The sequence below is a fragment of the Vigna unguiculata genome, chromosome 4 (assembly GCF_037176805.1).
Source record: "Vigna unguiculata cultivar grain cowpea cultivar isolate G323 ecotype 2 chromosome 4, ASM3717680v1, whole genome shotgun sequence".
NCBI lineage: Eukaryota > Viridiplantae > Streptophyta > Magnoliopsida > Fabales > Fabaceae > Vigna > Vigna unguiculata.
The window spans coordinates 18,801,893-18,817,220 of NC_140795.1; the positions used below are offsets into that span (position 1 = coordinate 18,801,893).

A 15,328-nucleotide genomic window follows, 5' to 3' on the forward strand; every position below is an offset into this window, starting at 1 on the left:
TAGTCTTTGCTATATCAAACATGCCAGCATGTGAAGCTTTCTTCTTCTTCACCTAGAACAAAGGAAAGATAACATTAAGAAATAGGATAGTACAAGACCACTCATAATATTGCTTACCTAAAGTTGGACACACAATTTCAAGTAGTCTATGATCCACTATTGACTATGTTGTTCAAAAGTAATCAAAGAGCTTACTAGGACAAGAGCAAACAGATGGAAAATCATAGGAAAGAAGTGAGTCAGTAACATATTATTCAATGGAAATGCTCACGTTAGTCTAGAGGTTGAAGGTGATAAGTTATGATGCACTGATACCTCAATCTGTGTCATGTATTCATGTTTGACACGTATCAATATCTGATACTTTACCGATATTTATCAATAAAGTATCTAATCTATAAACTTGTAATACTTTTTGTGATAAAAATAATTTATAACTTTTTATTTTGACAGTTTTTAAGATATTTGATTTTAATTTGAATTCACACAATAACAATATATATTTATCATGTTTTAAGGTTTTTGTAAAATTTTTCAATATGCATATATAATGTATCATACCTTATTGTTTTCAAAATAAGTGTATTGATATATCCGATACGTACCATATCCGATACACGCATCATATCCATGCATCATTATAAGAATAGTTACATTATAAGGGTCTACCGATTGCCAAATGAGGCTAAACTTCACCTAACTCTATCACCCCCACCCACTTTTTTCTCCATATATACATAATCTCTAACTAACTCCTTTTCAGTTAGGTTGTGGGGTGTGTTGTCCCTTCTTGCTATGCTCCTCTTATTCCTAAAGTATATCTTTTTTAATAAAGGTTCACTACCATGTTAAATTAAAATAGCAGTGAGTGAAATTCTATTGCAGCAGCATCATTATATTAAAAGGATGATAAATCCTGGTAAAGAAATAAAAACATTATAAATCATTACAACACAATTGAGATTTAGCAATAATAATCAGAAGAAGTGCATACCACTGCTCCTATTATCTCCCTAAGTTCATGATCCTCTGCACCACATCTCAAAGGATCTCTTAAACTAACCTGAAACACGATCCATATAAGAAAATCACAAAAATCTTTTAATGAAGCTCTCATTAAAGATGCTATATGTATGCCATGACACGTTTTATTGTCCCGACTGATGTCAACATCCATACATACATCAAGCACCTTTAACTTGAACATAAATGGTAGAGATAACATCCATAATGACCGGCATGTCTTGAATAGGGAAAATATTTATCAGTTTCATTGATAAGAAAATTTTCAGAAATGATTAAGAATTCAAAATAATGATGAAAGTATATTAGTGCGCCTAAAAAATCAATTACAAGTAATCAAATAAATAGAATATCAAATGAAATAGCATGTGCAATGGAAAGAAGGGGCAAGACAGTGCATGTTCAATCCAAAATATTGTATGAGGTAGAGCCATATTTTAATGTTCGCAAAGACCATGTCCTAATGTGTATCAAATCTTCCATTTACAGACAAATATCAAGATTCACTACAGGAATCCACTTTCTGCAGGGAACTTCAATCTTTGTAAACAAATATTTGAAGTTATGTTTTTCTATTATGAGTTGGCAGATAGTTTCCCTTTTCCCCATTATCGAGTATGTACCATATCAAGAATTCAGAACTGACAGTAGACATCACAGTTTCAAAGTACTAATCCAAAAGTAAACAACTCCCAGAACCATACTCAGCCATTGAAACAGCTAACTGCAAGAAATCAGTCACACTCCTTAAAAAACAAGACTGCTAAAAGTTTGCATAGAAAGTCTTGATTTTACTTGCCAAAAAATTTATAGGCCTTAAATACCAATTTCTTAATCCCGAGTCCTTCACCCTCATCACCAAACTATCTAATTCATTTACCGGTACATTTAGAAGGCCTGCAATTAATATGATCTACGATGCCCTGATACTCAAAATGGAAACATCAAGGTGTTTGTTCCCATGTCAAATACTGATACTTCTCCATTCATATCAATTTTTTAAATTAAATTGCGATCATCATAATCATGAATTAATGAGAAATTACCCCCACTCTCTCTTTCTTCACCGATATTATGCATCTATAATGTTTTGCTAAGAATCCAAAACATAGCATATCCTAAATTTCAAAAAGATCATCGTATTCCTGTAGTTGTACGTACTCATGTCGTACTAAGCATCCAGACTTCATATACTATCATCAAGTTTAGCGTTACAGATTCACCAAAAACATTAAGTATTCAAATAGAAGTGACATCACAGATTTTCGCCCAATTACCATCACCAGGTTTAGGGGACAAGCATAGTATAAAAGTTAGGCCTCCAGTCTGAATTCTACCTTACCACTGTATCCAACATTTCTGAGTAGGGTACAAGTTTCTTGACATTCCAAACATTCCCATCAAAAGGCATGAACTCTATAAAGCGAATATCAATTGGCTTGTCCCGGGTCAGCTCAACAAAATCACAGATCTCATCATCATTGAATCCTCGCATTACAACACAATTGACCTGAAATGCAGAGAAACATCAAAGATACCTTAAAATTCATCCATCAGTGACATGAAATTTACCTGAGGTTATGCACCCTTGTTGAAAAATTCATTTGATTAACTTAATGAATTTGAGCAAAAGGGTAGCTGCTCATGGGAAGGTGATCAATGAGAAACACTAGCAAAAAGTAATGATATGTAACCAAGAAATACCTTAACTAGATTAAATCCAAGGTCTATGGCAGCATTAATTGAATTCATAACTTTTTCATGCCCTCTGCGTCTGGTCATAAACTCAAACTTTGCAGGTACCAAAGTGTCTACACTAATGTTGAGGGAAGTAAGCCCACAATCTTTCAGCCTTGGAAGTTTTCTCGTTAAAGCAATACCATTGGTAGTCATGGACAATGTTCTCAGTCCCTTCAAGTTTGATAATTCCAAACATATGTCTTCAATATCCTTTCTAACAGTTGGTTCCCCACCCGTCAAACGTATTTTAGTTACCCCAGAGCTTACAAACAGATTTGCCAATCGTAGAATCTCAGTTTTTGTCAAAATTTGAGGGCTAGGAGTGAGTTCCACACCTTCTGCTGGCATACAATACTGACACCTTAAATTGCACCTCTCTGTTACAGATATTCTCAAGTATGTGTGAAGCCTTCCAAATGAATCTACCAACATATCAGAGACGGAATTATCCTTTGGCAGATCTTCAGACACCGAAGCACAAGATGTAGTGGCCAAAGCTCTTGTGGCACATTCATTCAAGTGTCCACCGAACAAACCTTGACGAATACTATTGGCAGCATAGAACGAACTCACATCACATTTCAACTGCTTCAAGAAAATTAGTGTCACATGCCAGCCACATTTTCATAAACAAAATTTGAACACATATAAACTCCACCAAAACCCCAGATTAATAAATTCTTAAACAACAAAAAATAATCATCTGGGTATCAATATTTAATCCTTCAAGTACGCATACGGTAAAAACTTAATTTATATTAAAATGGAACAACTAAGTGATTGATTTTTGCATTTTCTAGGTTGGTAGAACCAGAGGAGGAGTACAAGTTTATTACTGAATTTGCACATATATTAGTACCACCACACCCCAGATTAACACACAAACATGAATCTAGCACAGGCTAACCAGTACTCTTAGGACAAGAAATAAAATAACAGTTCTCATCTGCATGTAAATGGGTATCACTATAACTTATCATTGAAGTGAGCATTCGATAAAAAAAGAAACTGAATTGAAGTACAATGAGGGGGTTTTCCATGATCCTGATAGAACAGGGAAATTATAAGTTTATACCCGAAATTTGACATGGCATGAACGATTCAGTTAACTTCATAGATGTGTTCCAAAACGTCAATTTTCAATCCATTACAACCAACTTGATTGACCAGTTACATCACCAAAAGAATAAGCTAAACAAACCGAGAGAGAGAGAGGGGTCTCACCGGAAAGGAATTTGATAGGTTAAACCCAATTGGGTAGTGAAAGAATTTTGATAAGTGTCGCCTCATGGTTGACGCTGAAACAATGAATTTGGACAAAATATTGAGTTGGGGTTGGAAAAGTTTTTCTCTTTTTTAATAATTTTTGTCTGGGACACCAGAGACTCATAACATATGTATCTATATATACAAGGTAAGAGGAAGTTTTGAGATGTTGTCATGTTTGTTCTGAAGGGTAAGGTGACAGACACTGTGGCAAAGAGACCCGAAAGTGCAATGTGCCGACTCCATTGTAATATATTATATTCTATCCACACTATTAAAAAATTATTTTTCTTAAGGGCCATATGACCCCAAACATTTTTTTTTTCCTAAGGGATTAGTTGGTTCCAGTTTTAGATATCCACCACACACAAATTATCTTTTCGAGATTTTTTAAGATGTGGAAGTATATGGTAGTTTTCAACTAAGGATGTAATTGTTGATTTAATTGGATTTTGAAACTTAATTATTTGAATTAGTTTTTCAATTAACTATTATCATAGAAAATTAATTATGAATTGATTTTCATTTAACTATTGTCATAAAATATTAATTGTGTAATTATGTAAATTTATTGAAAGGTTGTTGTAAATAGAGGTTAGAATGTATTCACAATCCTAAATCAATCCAACTTATCGCAAATTCGAATCGAACTCACCAACTATAGAGAAATTTTAATTTTACATTTAAATTTAGAATTATAAATATATTTAATCTAAGAAATTAAATTTATTTTAATTATAATATAATAAATATATAAAATAAATTAAAAAATATTTTTTAAGTAAGTCAATCCATTTAATTGTTGGGTTAAATCAAGTTACAAAATTTTTAATTTATCAAAAAATAAGAATTGAGTTAACTTATTTCTGACTAAACTTGTTGTGACTTATCCCATTCACTCTTTACAAGTGCTTAAATTGAATTGTGAATTGAAAAATTATTTATAAAAATGTATTTGAATTTAGTGAACTTGTAGGGGAGAAAAAAAAAATCTGAAATAACGATTGCAAATTAAGGAAAATATATGAATTATAATGGTGATCGAAGCTTTAATCATATCTCCCCACGATGGGAAAGTTAATCGCATCCACTGGCTTTGATAAAGGTAAACTTAACGGATGAGAATTTTTGTTATTTTATTTTGTTTGGTATATTATAAAAAAATCCGTAATTTTGGTTATTAAATATTTTTGTCATAATTTTAATAGTTTAATTTTTCATTATATATAACCTTAGTTCCAAATCTTTGTTTTAATTTTATATTATAATTTTGTTTAATTTTTAACTTTAAAAATTACTAAATCACTATCAATGCACATTTATTTAACAAGTCTTTGTGCTACTATTTCAATTTTTCAAATACAATATGTTTTTTTTTAATTTTATTATCTTATATTTTACAAATTTCGTATATAGAACTTGTTAGACCGATGAAAATAATATGTCTTGGTCTTGAGAAGTCTCACATCGCCTAATATAAATTAGGGAGTGGGTGTTAGTGGTTATACAATGGGCTTTAAGTCCATGATGTTCTTTGTCTTAGTTAAAGACATTTTAAGTTTGTATTTGACTTTTCTTATACTCTTGTAGTAAAATGTTGTGAGGTTTTGTTAAATTCTTGTTTTGGAGAGTGTGTGTGTGTACTTGGAATCAAAAGGCATAAGAGAGTAGTCTATGTGTTGTACAAATTTTCACATAGTGTTATTCTCTAGTTGTCATTAGACAATGGTTGTGTTTTTTCTCCGATTTTAGGTTTCCATGTTATATTTGTGTATAATATTTTTTTTATCTTATTTCTCTATTAGTAAAGTGATTCTCATGGATAAATACAGTAATATTCTTAATTGATAATGCATTTTTCCCAACAAGTGGTATCATGGCTATGGTTTGGTAGAATTTTTTCTTAGTATGCTTTGTGGTTGCAGCTTAGATCCATATTCCACATCAGAAAAAATTAATTCCTTATTGTTGGAGAATCATTCTTATTTGTTGAAGTTGTTGTAAGGCCCAATTTTTCCTGCCCTAGCATTTTAAGGGTTGCCTTGCGTCTGTTGGGCCTGAGGGTTGGCCCAAAGGTTAAAAACCATTCCTAGTTGCCCTAATCTGCACTTTTCACTCTTGCAGAAGAATCAGTCATCACCTTTGCGCCTCTCGTACAGAACGCTCCGCTAGGGTTTACTCTGAACCTTCTTCGAGCCAACTCAAACCCAGCTCCTGCTTCACCTCTTTAGCCATCCTTAGGACCGCCGTGTTCACTGTGTTCGTATCGGAGTGTCCCGCTAGCTTGTTTTCCAGGTAAGGGAAGCTAGGACCTTCTGTTATTTATGTTTTTCCGCTGTTTTGGACATCTTTTCGTGTCTGTATGGATTGGTTGGTGTTGTGTCCATTTTGGATCGAGTTAAAGCATGATTTGGTTCGTGGTCTTGGCTGCTGTTTGAGAAAACAGTGGCGAGTACTGGTTTTTTCGCCCAAGCGAGGTAGTCTCGCCTAGGCGAGATTATCAGAGGCTCGCCCAGGTTTATGTTACGTGATTTGTCGCCTAGGCGACGCGCGTTCTATTTGAGCGAGGAGTGCTCTCGCCTAGGTGAGAAGGGACTCGCCTGAGCGAGACCTCGCAGGGTTCCCTGTTCCCTCGTTGTGCCCTCGCCTAGGCGAGATGGGACTCGCTTGAGCGAGAGGGTCCCTCTCACCTGAGCGAGCCCTGTTGGCTTGAGCGAGACAGCGGGCAGGTTTTGATGTTGTTATTGAGTGGTTCACCGATATGTGGCTTGTTTATCTGACTCAAATGCCTTACTGGAAGGGTTGTGTGATGATAGCATGATTAATATGTACATTTGAAATGGAAATGGCATGTTATTTGATTGGGTATGAATTGGAAAGCATGAATTGTATGAATTGTTAATTGTACATGATATTTGTGTTATGGGAAATTCTTGATTGGTGGGTGGAACATGTTTAAAGTATGGGTAGGGCATAATTCCATGACTCTTGTAGTGAGAGATCTTAGTGGCGTCTCATCGATTGGACGTAATTCCATGGACCCTCTTAAGGGGAGTCCCTGGTGGTGCCTCGACAAAAGGACGTAATTCCATGGGGGGTCGTGGTGTTGCCTAAGGGCCGGGGCGTAATTCCATGAAGGTCACGTGGTGGTGCCTCCTGTAAGGGTATAATTTCGTGAAGGCCTCGCGGTGACGCCTCATTGCTAGGTCATAATTTCATTACCATGTGGTGGTTCCTCAGTTACGTATCCGGATAGCTAAATCTTAGGGTTTTATATGAATGGGTACTGCATATGTGGGTGTCTGCTATGTGTGTTTGAATGTGGAATGGTATGTTGAGTGCCTGATATAATGACTTCTTCGCTAGCTTACCCTTTCACTTGCTTGTGTGTTATGCGTGGTCTCTTCCTTTGCAATGATCATCAACCTTGTTGATGTGAGCAGATGTGAGAACCCCTGGCAGTAGTGATGGTAATAAGAATGCTGCAGCTTAATGGATTGGACAGGTGTTGGGCCCACTGTGGGGCCCATTACTGGAGGATTTTATTATTTATGTTTTCTTGTCCGAACAAGACCTAGTATCTTTAATTGTGTTCTTTTCAATACATTTATGGTTGGGCCATGGGGCCCTTTTCTTGTAATCCGGGTATATTTGACGTATTGTATACTTTCTACCCTAAACCTCGTACCCTCTGAATATTCATGTATGTGATGTTTTATCAATTGAGGTTATTCAGTTTTTGGGATGTTACATTTATGGTAACAGAGCGGTCAACCCTTAGGTCTGTGGACTTGGGTGTCCACTTAGTTTTCTCTGTGTCGTTCTGGGTATTTTTTGCTAATTCCTGTCTTATCAAGTCTAATCAAGTGTTTTCCTGTGTGCCAGTGAACTATGGCACCATCCCGTAGAACTCCGCAATCTTCCTAGGGCGATGTGCCAGATATCGCCAGAGCGATTGAAGCAATGGTAGCTACTATGATGCAGCATAGTACGGCAATGATGCAATAACATGAAGCATCAATGCAACGACAAGCGGCAGCGCTTGAACAGCAGCAGCTGGTGATGCAGCAAATGGAGGCTGTCAGGGCGGCTGCTGAAGATGCTCACAGGCAGCATATGGAGGCCTTCCGCCAGTTGGAGGAGAACAGGGTAGTGCCCCTACTTTTGGCCCGGAGCCACGACCTACGGCCAGGGAGTGGAGTCTGGAGGACTTTCTGAAACACCACTCAGTGAAGCTTAGAGGCAAGACCAGTCTAGACGCAGCAGACCAGTGGCTGAAAGACCTGGAGAGGATATTTGATGCCAAGATGTGCCCAAAGGAGAGTAGACTGGCGTTCGTAGTGTACATGCTCAAGGGTGAGGCTGAGCACTGGTGGGTCAGCATGAAGTCTATTATGGAGGAGAGACAGGAGCCAGTTACTTGGGACGTCTTCAGGAGGAAGTTCCTCTCCGAGTACTTCCCTGACAACGTCAAATACGCTAAAGAGGTAGAATTTTTACAGTTGGCCCAGGGAAGCAAGTCGGTGACTGAGTATGCAGAAAAGTTCAAGTACCTCAGCTGTTTCTACACCATGCCACTAGACGAAGAGTGGCGATGCCAGAAGTTCGAGAACGGCCTCCGTGGAGACCTTCGTTTGATGGTGACACCGCTATCCATCAAGGATTTTGCCGCCTTGGTGGAGAAGGCAAGGGTCATGTAGAAGATGAAGGTAGAGGTGGAAACTCAACACTCATCCCAGCAGAGAGTGGGAGGACCATCTGGGTCCAGGCACAGGCACGAGTAGAGGAGGAAGCCCTACACTAGGCCCTATTTCCAGTCTCAGGGGTCTAGGGAGTCTTTTTCCCAGTAGAACAGGATTCAGTGCTACCAGTGTGGGGGACCGCACAAGAGGAATGTCTGCCCCCAGCTTGCAGGCTTCAAGAAGTGCAACAATTGTGGCAAGGAGGGCCACTTTGGGAGGGACTGCCCCACCCTTGCTAGAACAGTGATGCGACCTCCAGTACAGGCTCCTACACAGAACCAGCAAAGGCACAGAGGCAACAGGCCTCAGGCGACCGACAGAGTGTACGCCATGACCGGAGCGGAGGCTGCAGGCTCAGGTAACCTTGTTATAGGCCATTGTTTGATAGTTGGGAAAGCTTGTTGTGTGCTATATGATTCTGGAGTGACACACTATTTTGTGTCAAATGCATGTGTGGAACGGTTGGGTCTGCCGGTGTGCGAGCTACAGTGTGAGCTTGCGGTGTCTACCCCGGCGTCGGGTTTGGTCAAGACGTCATCCTTGTGTGCGAGGTGTCCAGTGGAGGTAGAGGGACGCAGGTACAAAGTGAACCTAATCTGCCTACCTCTACAGGAGTTGGAGGTAATCCTAGGGATGGATTGGCTCTCTGCCAATCGCATTCTTATAGATTGCCGAGAGAAGAGATTGTTATTCCCAAACTCGAAGGAGTCTGAGTTGTTATCATCCCAAGGGGTTCTGAAGGAACTGCGAGGTGGTGCACAATGCTTTGTGATCTTCACGCATCTAGAGGTGGAAAGAGGAAAGATGGAGTCTGCCAAACCAGTAGTGCAGGAGTTCGGGGATGTATTCCCAGAGGAAGTGTCAGGGCTACCTCCTCACAGAGAGGTGGAGTTCTCTATTGATCTAGTATCGGGGACGGGTCCGGTGTCGATGACTCCATACCGCATGGCTCCAGCAGAGTTGGTTGAACTTAAGAAACAGATAGAGGAACTGATGGTGAAGCAATTTATCCAACCCAGCACTTCGCCTTAGGGAGCACCAGTGTTGTTGGTGAAGAAGAAAGACGGAAGTTCACGTATGTGTGTGGACTACTGGCAGTTGAACAAAATGACGATCAAGAATAAGTACTCCCTTCCGAGGATAGATGACTTGATGGATCAACTACATGGGTCATCAGTGTTCTCGAAGATTGATCTGCGGTCGGGATACCATCAGATTTTGGTAAAGGCCGATGATGTACAGAAGACGGCCTTCAAGTCCAGGTATGGCCACTACGAGTATGTGGTTATGCCTTTTGGGGTGACCAACGCTCTGGCGGTGTTCATCGACTACATGAACATGATCTTCTGGCATTTCCTAGATAAGTTTGTTGTAGTCTTCATAGACGACATCCTTATCTATTCCAGAACTCAGGAGGATCATGCAGAACACCTGAGGTTGGTGCTTGGTGTTTTGAGAGAGAAGCAATTGTACGCCAAGTTGTCCAAGTGTGAATTCTGTATGGGTGAAGTTCAGTTTTTGGCATGTGATATCCGCCCAGGGGATTGCAGTGGACCTAGCGAAGGTCGAAGCAGTGGTAAAGTAGGAAAGCCCTAAGTCTGCCATAGAGATCAGGAGTTTTGTGGGGTTGGCGGGCTACTATAAGAGATTCATAGAGGGATTCTCCAAGATAGTGGCACCCCTGACACTTCTTACTCGGAAGGACCAACCCTTCACTTGGACGGACAAGTGTGAGGAGAGTTTCCAGGAGCTTAAGAGAAGGTTGACCAGCGCACCGATACTAGTAATCCCAGACGTGGGGAAACCTTTTGAGGTCTATTGTGATGCCTCTCACCTTGGGCTCGGCTGTGTGTTAATGCAAGAGAATAAGGCAGTAGCGTATGCTTCGAGACAACTTAAGGTGCATGAGCGTAACTATCCCACTTATGACCTGGAGTTGGTCGCTATAGTTTTTGCCTTAAAGATTTGGAGGCATTATCTTTATGGTGCACAGTTCCGGGTGTTCAGCGATCATAAGAGCCTCAAGTACCTATTCGATCAGAAAGAGCTGAATATAAGGCAGAGGAGGTGGATGGAGTTCCTTAAAGACTATGACTTCGAACTGTTGTATCATCTGGGGAAGGAAAACGTGGTAGCAAATGCCCTGAGTAGGAAGACTGCACATCTCATGATTAAGGAGGTGGAACTACTGGAGAAATTCAGAGACATGAGGCTACCTTTACTATATGTAGTGACTTCTTGGACTCAGTCAGGGAGAGGCAGTTATTGGATGCCAATTTGAACAAGGTTAGAGAACAACTTGGATCAGATGAAACCAAAGACTTTGCTTTGGGTGATGATGGCATACTGAGGTTCCAGGGCAGAGTATGTATACCTGATGATACGGGGGTAAAACGGTTAATTCTTAAGGAAGGACATAAGAGTCATCTTAGTCTGCATCCTGGCATAACTAAGATGTACCAGGATCTCAAGGAAACCTTTTGGTAGCAAGGGATGAAGAAAGATGTGGCTCAGTTCGTGTCAGCATGTTTAACGTGCCAGAAGGCGAAGGTGGAGCATCAGAGGCTCGGTGGGATTCTACAGCCTTTGGAGATACCAGTATGGAAATGGGACAGCATCTCCATGGACTTCGTGACTCATCTTCCACGGACTTTTAGAGGACATGACACCATCTGGGTGATAGTGGATCGATTGACCAAGAGTGCCCACTTCTTGGCGATGAACTTGAGGATGTCCATGGCCAAGTTGGCCCAACTGTACGTCAAGGAGATCGTGAGGTTGCATGGTGTACCTTCGAGCATAGTTTCCGACAGAGACCCACGATTTACATCCCGGTTTTGACAGACCTTACAAGAGGCTTTGGGGACCAAGTTGACTATGAGCTCAGCCTACCATCCCCAGACTGATGGCCAATCGGAGAGGATCATTCAGTCACTTGAAGACTTACTGCAGACGTGTATATTGGATCATTTAGGGGCTTGGGATGAGGTGTTACCCTTGATAGAGTTCACCTACAACAATAATTTTCATGCGAGCATTGACATGGCACCATATGAGGCTCTCTATGTATCAGGATGGAGAAGCGGTGTTGGTTGGACTAGAATTCTTGGAGCAGACCACCAAAAAAGTGAGAATGGTGAGGAACAGAATACAGGCATCTCAGAGTAGGCAGAAGGCCTATGCAGACCGTAGGAGGAGGCCTTTGGAGTTCGCAGCTGACAATCATGTGTTCTTGAGGGTGACCCGAACCACTGGTGTGGGAAGGACTCTCCGCTCAAGGAAACTTTCTCCTAAGTTCCTTGGCCCATATCAGATCACGAGGAGGATTGGGTCAGTGGCTTATGAGATAACTTTACCCCCTCAGTTGGTAAACCTTTACCTAGTATTTCACGTCTCACAGTTAAGGAAGTACGTATTTGACCTGACTCATGTGTTGGAAGCCGAGGATATACATATCAGGGAAGACCTCACAGTGGAAGTACCACCCATCGCTCTAGAGGATAGCAAAGTTGAGGAACGTCGAGGAAAGGAGGTCTGCCTAGTTAAAGCATCTGGGATCAGAGGGCGGGTGACTCGACTTGGGAGTTAGAGGAGGACATGAGAAAATCACATCCACATCTGTTCACCTGGTGAGTCTTTATTTTCGAGGACGAAAATTTTCTTGTTGGGGAGAATATAAGGCCCAATATTTCCTGCCCTAGTATTTTAAGGGTTGCCTTGCGTCTGTTGGGCCTGAGGGTTGGCCCAAAGGTTAAAAACCATTCCTAGTTTCCCTAATTTGCACTTTTCACTCTTGTAGAAGAATCAGCCATCACCTTTGCGCCTCTCGTACGGAACGCTCCGCTAGGGTTTACTCTGAACCTTCTTCGAGCCAACTCAAACCCAGCTCCTGCTCCACCTCATTGGCCATCATTAGGGCCGTCGTGTTCACTATGTTCGTGTTGGAGTGTCCCGCTAGCTTGTTTTCCAGGTAAGGGAAGCTAGGACCTTCTGTTATTTGTGTTTTTCCGCTGTTTTGGACGTCTTTTCGTGTCTGTATAGATTGGTTGGTGTTGTGTCCGTTTTGGATCGAGTTAAAGCATGATTTGATTCGTGGTCTTGGTTGCTGTATGAGAAAACAGTGGTGAGTACTGGTTTTCTCGCCCAAGCGAGCTACTCTTGCCTAGGCGAGAATATCAGAGGCTCGCCCAGGTTTTTGTTGCGTGATTTGTCGCCTAGGCGACGCGCGTTCTTTTTGAGCGAGGAGTGCTCTCACCTAGGCGAGAAGGGACTCGCCTGAGCGAGACCTCGCATGGTTCCCTGTTCCCTCGTCGCGCCCTCGCCTGAGCGAGAGGGTCCCTCTCGCCTGAGCGAGCCCTGTTGGCTTGAGCGAGACAGCGGGCGAGTTTTGATGTTGTTATTGAGTGGTTCACCGATATGTGGCTTCTTTATTTGACTCAAATGCCTTACTGGAAGGGTTGTGTGATGATAGCATGATTAATATGTACATTTGAAATGGAAATGACATTTTATTGGATTGGGTATGAATTGGAAAGCATGAATTATATGAATTGTTAATTATACATGATATTTGTGTTATGGGAAATTCTTGATTGGTGGGTGGAACATGTTTAAAGTATGGGTAGGGCATAATTCCATGACTCTTGTAGTGAGAGATCTTGGTGGCGCCTCATCGATTGGACGTAATTCCATGGACCCTCTTAAGGGGAGTCCCTGGTGGTGCCTCGACAAAAGGACGTAATTCCACGAGGGGTCGTGGTGGTGCCTCGGGGCCAGGGCGTAATTCCACGAAGGTCACGTGGTGGTGCCTCCTGTAAGGGTATAATTTCGTGAAGGCCTCGCGGTGACGCCTCATTGCTAGGACATAATTTCATTACCATGTGGTGGTGCCTCAGTTACGTATCCGGATAGCTAAATCTTAGGGTTTTATATGAATGGGTATTGCATATGTGGGTGTCTGCTATGTGTGTTTGAATGTGGAATGGTATGTTGAGTGTCTGATATAATGACTTCTTCGCTAGCTTACCCTTTCACTTGCTTGTGTGTTATGTGTGGTCTCTTCCTTTGCAATGATCATCAACCTTGTTAATGTGAGCAGATGTGAGAACCCCTAGCAGTGGTGATGGTAATAGAAATGCTGCAGCTTGATGGATTGGACAGGTGTTGGGCCCACTGTAGGGCCCTTTACTGGAGGATTTTATTATTTATGTTTTCTTGTCTGAACAAGACCTACTATCTTTAATTGTGTTCTTTTCAGTACATTTCTAGTTGGGCCATGGGGCCCTTTTCTTGTAATCCAGGTATATTTGACGTATTGTATACTTTATACCCTAAACCTCGTACCCTTTGAATATTCATGTATGTGATGTTTTATCAATTGAGGTTATTCAGTTTTTGGGATGTTACATTTATGGTATCAGAGCGGTCGACCCTTAGGTGTGTGGACTTGGGTGTCCGCTTAGTTTTCTCTGTGTCATTCTGGGTATTTTTCGTTGGTGGTGCTTGTGTGGCTTAATGAGTGATGCACGATGGAGATCTGATATGTGTGAGTCGCGGTTTACGGCATGTGCGTAGAGGAAGTGCTCTACCGGTTATAGGTATTGTTCGTGTGGTGTAGCTTACATATCCGAGCTTACATGGAGTGCACTTGGAGGTCTAGTGGTTACTATTGTTGTGAAGCACGATCTGGTCTAACGAGTGGTGTAGTGGCTCATGCATGGTGCGATAGAAGTCCATATAGTGACGACATTTCGTGGCTTGTGCGACAGTGGTACGTGGTTGGCGATTGTTGCATCTTGGTGTTATGACAGTGCAGTGAAGGCTGGTTCTCTAGCAAAGGCTGCTAGGGCAGGGTCCGGTGTTATTCCCATGGTGGTGGTGTTGTGAAGAATGTTGGTTTTGCTATGTAAGACCCGAGAAATTTAAATAATTAATTAAATAATTATTTAATAAATGCGGGTAGTATGAGCCTTTAAGGCATTTAATGCGGATTGCTATGATATGGAAAAGTATTAGCTCAAGTAGTTTAGAGTACTTTAATTGTGTGAAAGGACTTGAGTTCAAGTCCTATGTATGCCAATTGTGTGTTACTTATTTGTTTTCATTTTTAAATATATGTTGAGCATGAATATGAAATGATATAATCATTTAATTATATTAGTCATCACAAAACATGAATTGGTTAAATGGTTGAACATTGATTTGGTATTTGTATGGTTATGGGTTGAACCCTTGGAGAACCCAAATTAAACTTTATTTTTATTTTTGCTATTTTGGGTTTTGGCTTGAATTTGAAGGGTTAAGGGAAACCCTAGATGCATGGGCAGCCAAGGGAGGCTGAAAAACGGACCATAAAGAATCAATGAATGATAATAAACATTGCCATTAAACCTTAAATTCATTTTTGGTTGTTATCTAGCTTTAAGGCACCTTTAAAAGGCCAATGTGAGGTAAGAAGAAGGGTTTTGGCAAGTTGTGAGTGTACTCAGAAAACAGAACACGAATTTTGAGAGTAGTAAGGTTGGAGTGAAGCTTTGAAGCTGAATTGGGAGAGAAAG

The 15,328-nt window shown here is 40.8% G+C and overlaps 3 protein-coding genes across 3 annotated transcripts; 2 read left to right on the forward strand and 1 right to left on the reverse strand.

The window, feature by feature from the left end:
* Positions 1–1,693: 1,693 nt before the first annotated feature.
* On the reverse strand, positions 1,694–3,803 carry LOC114172499 (GTP 3',8-cyclase-like). Its single transcript, XM_028056953.1, has 4 exons — positions 3,786–3,803; positions 2,728–3,348; positions 2,366–2,533; positions 1,694–1,747 (listed from the first exon to the last, which is right to left on the reverse strand). The coding sequence occupies exons 1-4, from the start codon at positions 3,801–3,803 to the stop codon at positions 1,694–1,696; spliced, it is 861 nt and encodes a 286-aa protein (XP_027912754.1).
* Positions 3,804–8,049: 4,246 nt separating this feature from the next.
* On the forward strand, positions 8,050–8,729 carry LOC114172500 (uncharacterized). The gene is made up of 2 exons (XM_028056954.2): positions 8,050–8,178; positions 8,265–8,729. Exons 1-2 carry the CDS (start codon positions 8,050–8,052, stop codon positions 8,727–8,729), a joined length of 594 nt encoding a protein of 197 aa, XP_027912755.2.
* Positions 8,730–9,101: 372 nt separating this feature from the next.
* Positions 9,102–9,803, forward strand: LOC146886897 (uncharacterized). The gene is made up of 2 exons (XM_085671924.1): positions 9,102–9,291; positions 9,439–9,803. Exons 1-2 carry the CDS (start codon positions 9,102–9,104, stop codon positions 9,801–9,803), a joined length of 555 nt encoding a protein of 184 aa, XP_085528050.1.
* Positions 9,804–15,328: the final 5,525 nt, after the last annotated feature.

Bases quoted from the DNA above. Each gene is read 5' to 3' on its own strand.
- LOC114172499 (XM_028056953.1), bottom strand. The intron at 2,534-2,727 runs GTATTTCTTGGT...TCTGCATTTCAG, and splicing joins TTGGATTTAATCTAGTTAAG to GTCAATTGTGTTGTAATGCG. The intron at 1,748-2,365 runs GTAAGGTAGAAT...GATTTCTTGCAG, and splicing joins CAGAAATGTTGGATACAGTG to TTAGCTGTTTCAATGGCTGA.
- LOC114172500 (XM_028056954.2), top strand. From the start codon at position 8,050: ATGCAACGACAAGCGGCAGCGCTTGAACAGCAGCAGCTGGTGATGCAG. The intron at 8,179-8,264 runs GTAGTGCCCCTA...CACTCAGTGAAG, and splicing joins GCCAGTTGGAGGAGAACAGG to CTTAGAGGCAAGACCAGTCT.
- LOC146886897 (XM_085671924.1), top strand. From the start codon at position 9,102: ATGACCGGAGCGGAGGCTGCAGGCTCAGGTAACCTTGTTATAGGCCAT. The intron at 9,292-9,438 runs GTTTGGTCAAGA...GCATTCTTATAG, and splicing joins GGTGTCTACCCCGGCGTCGG to ATTGCCGAGAGAAGAGATTG.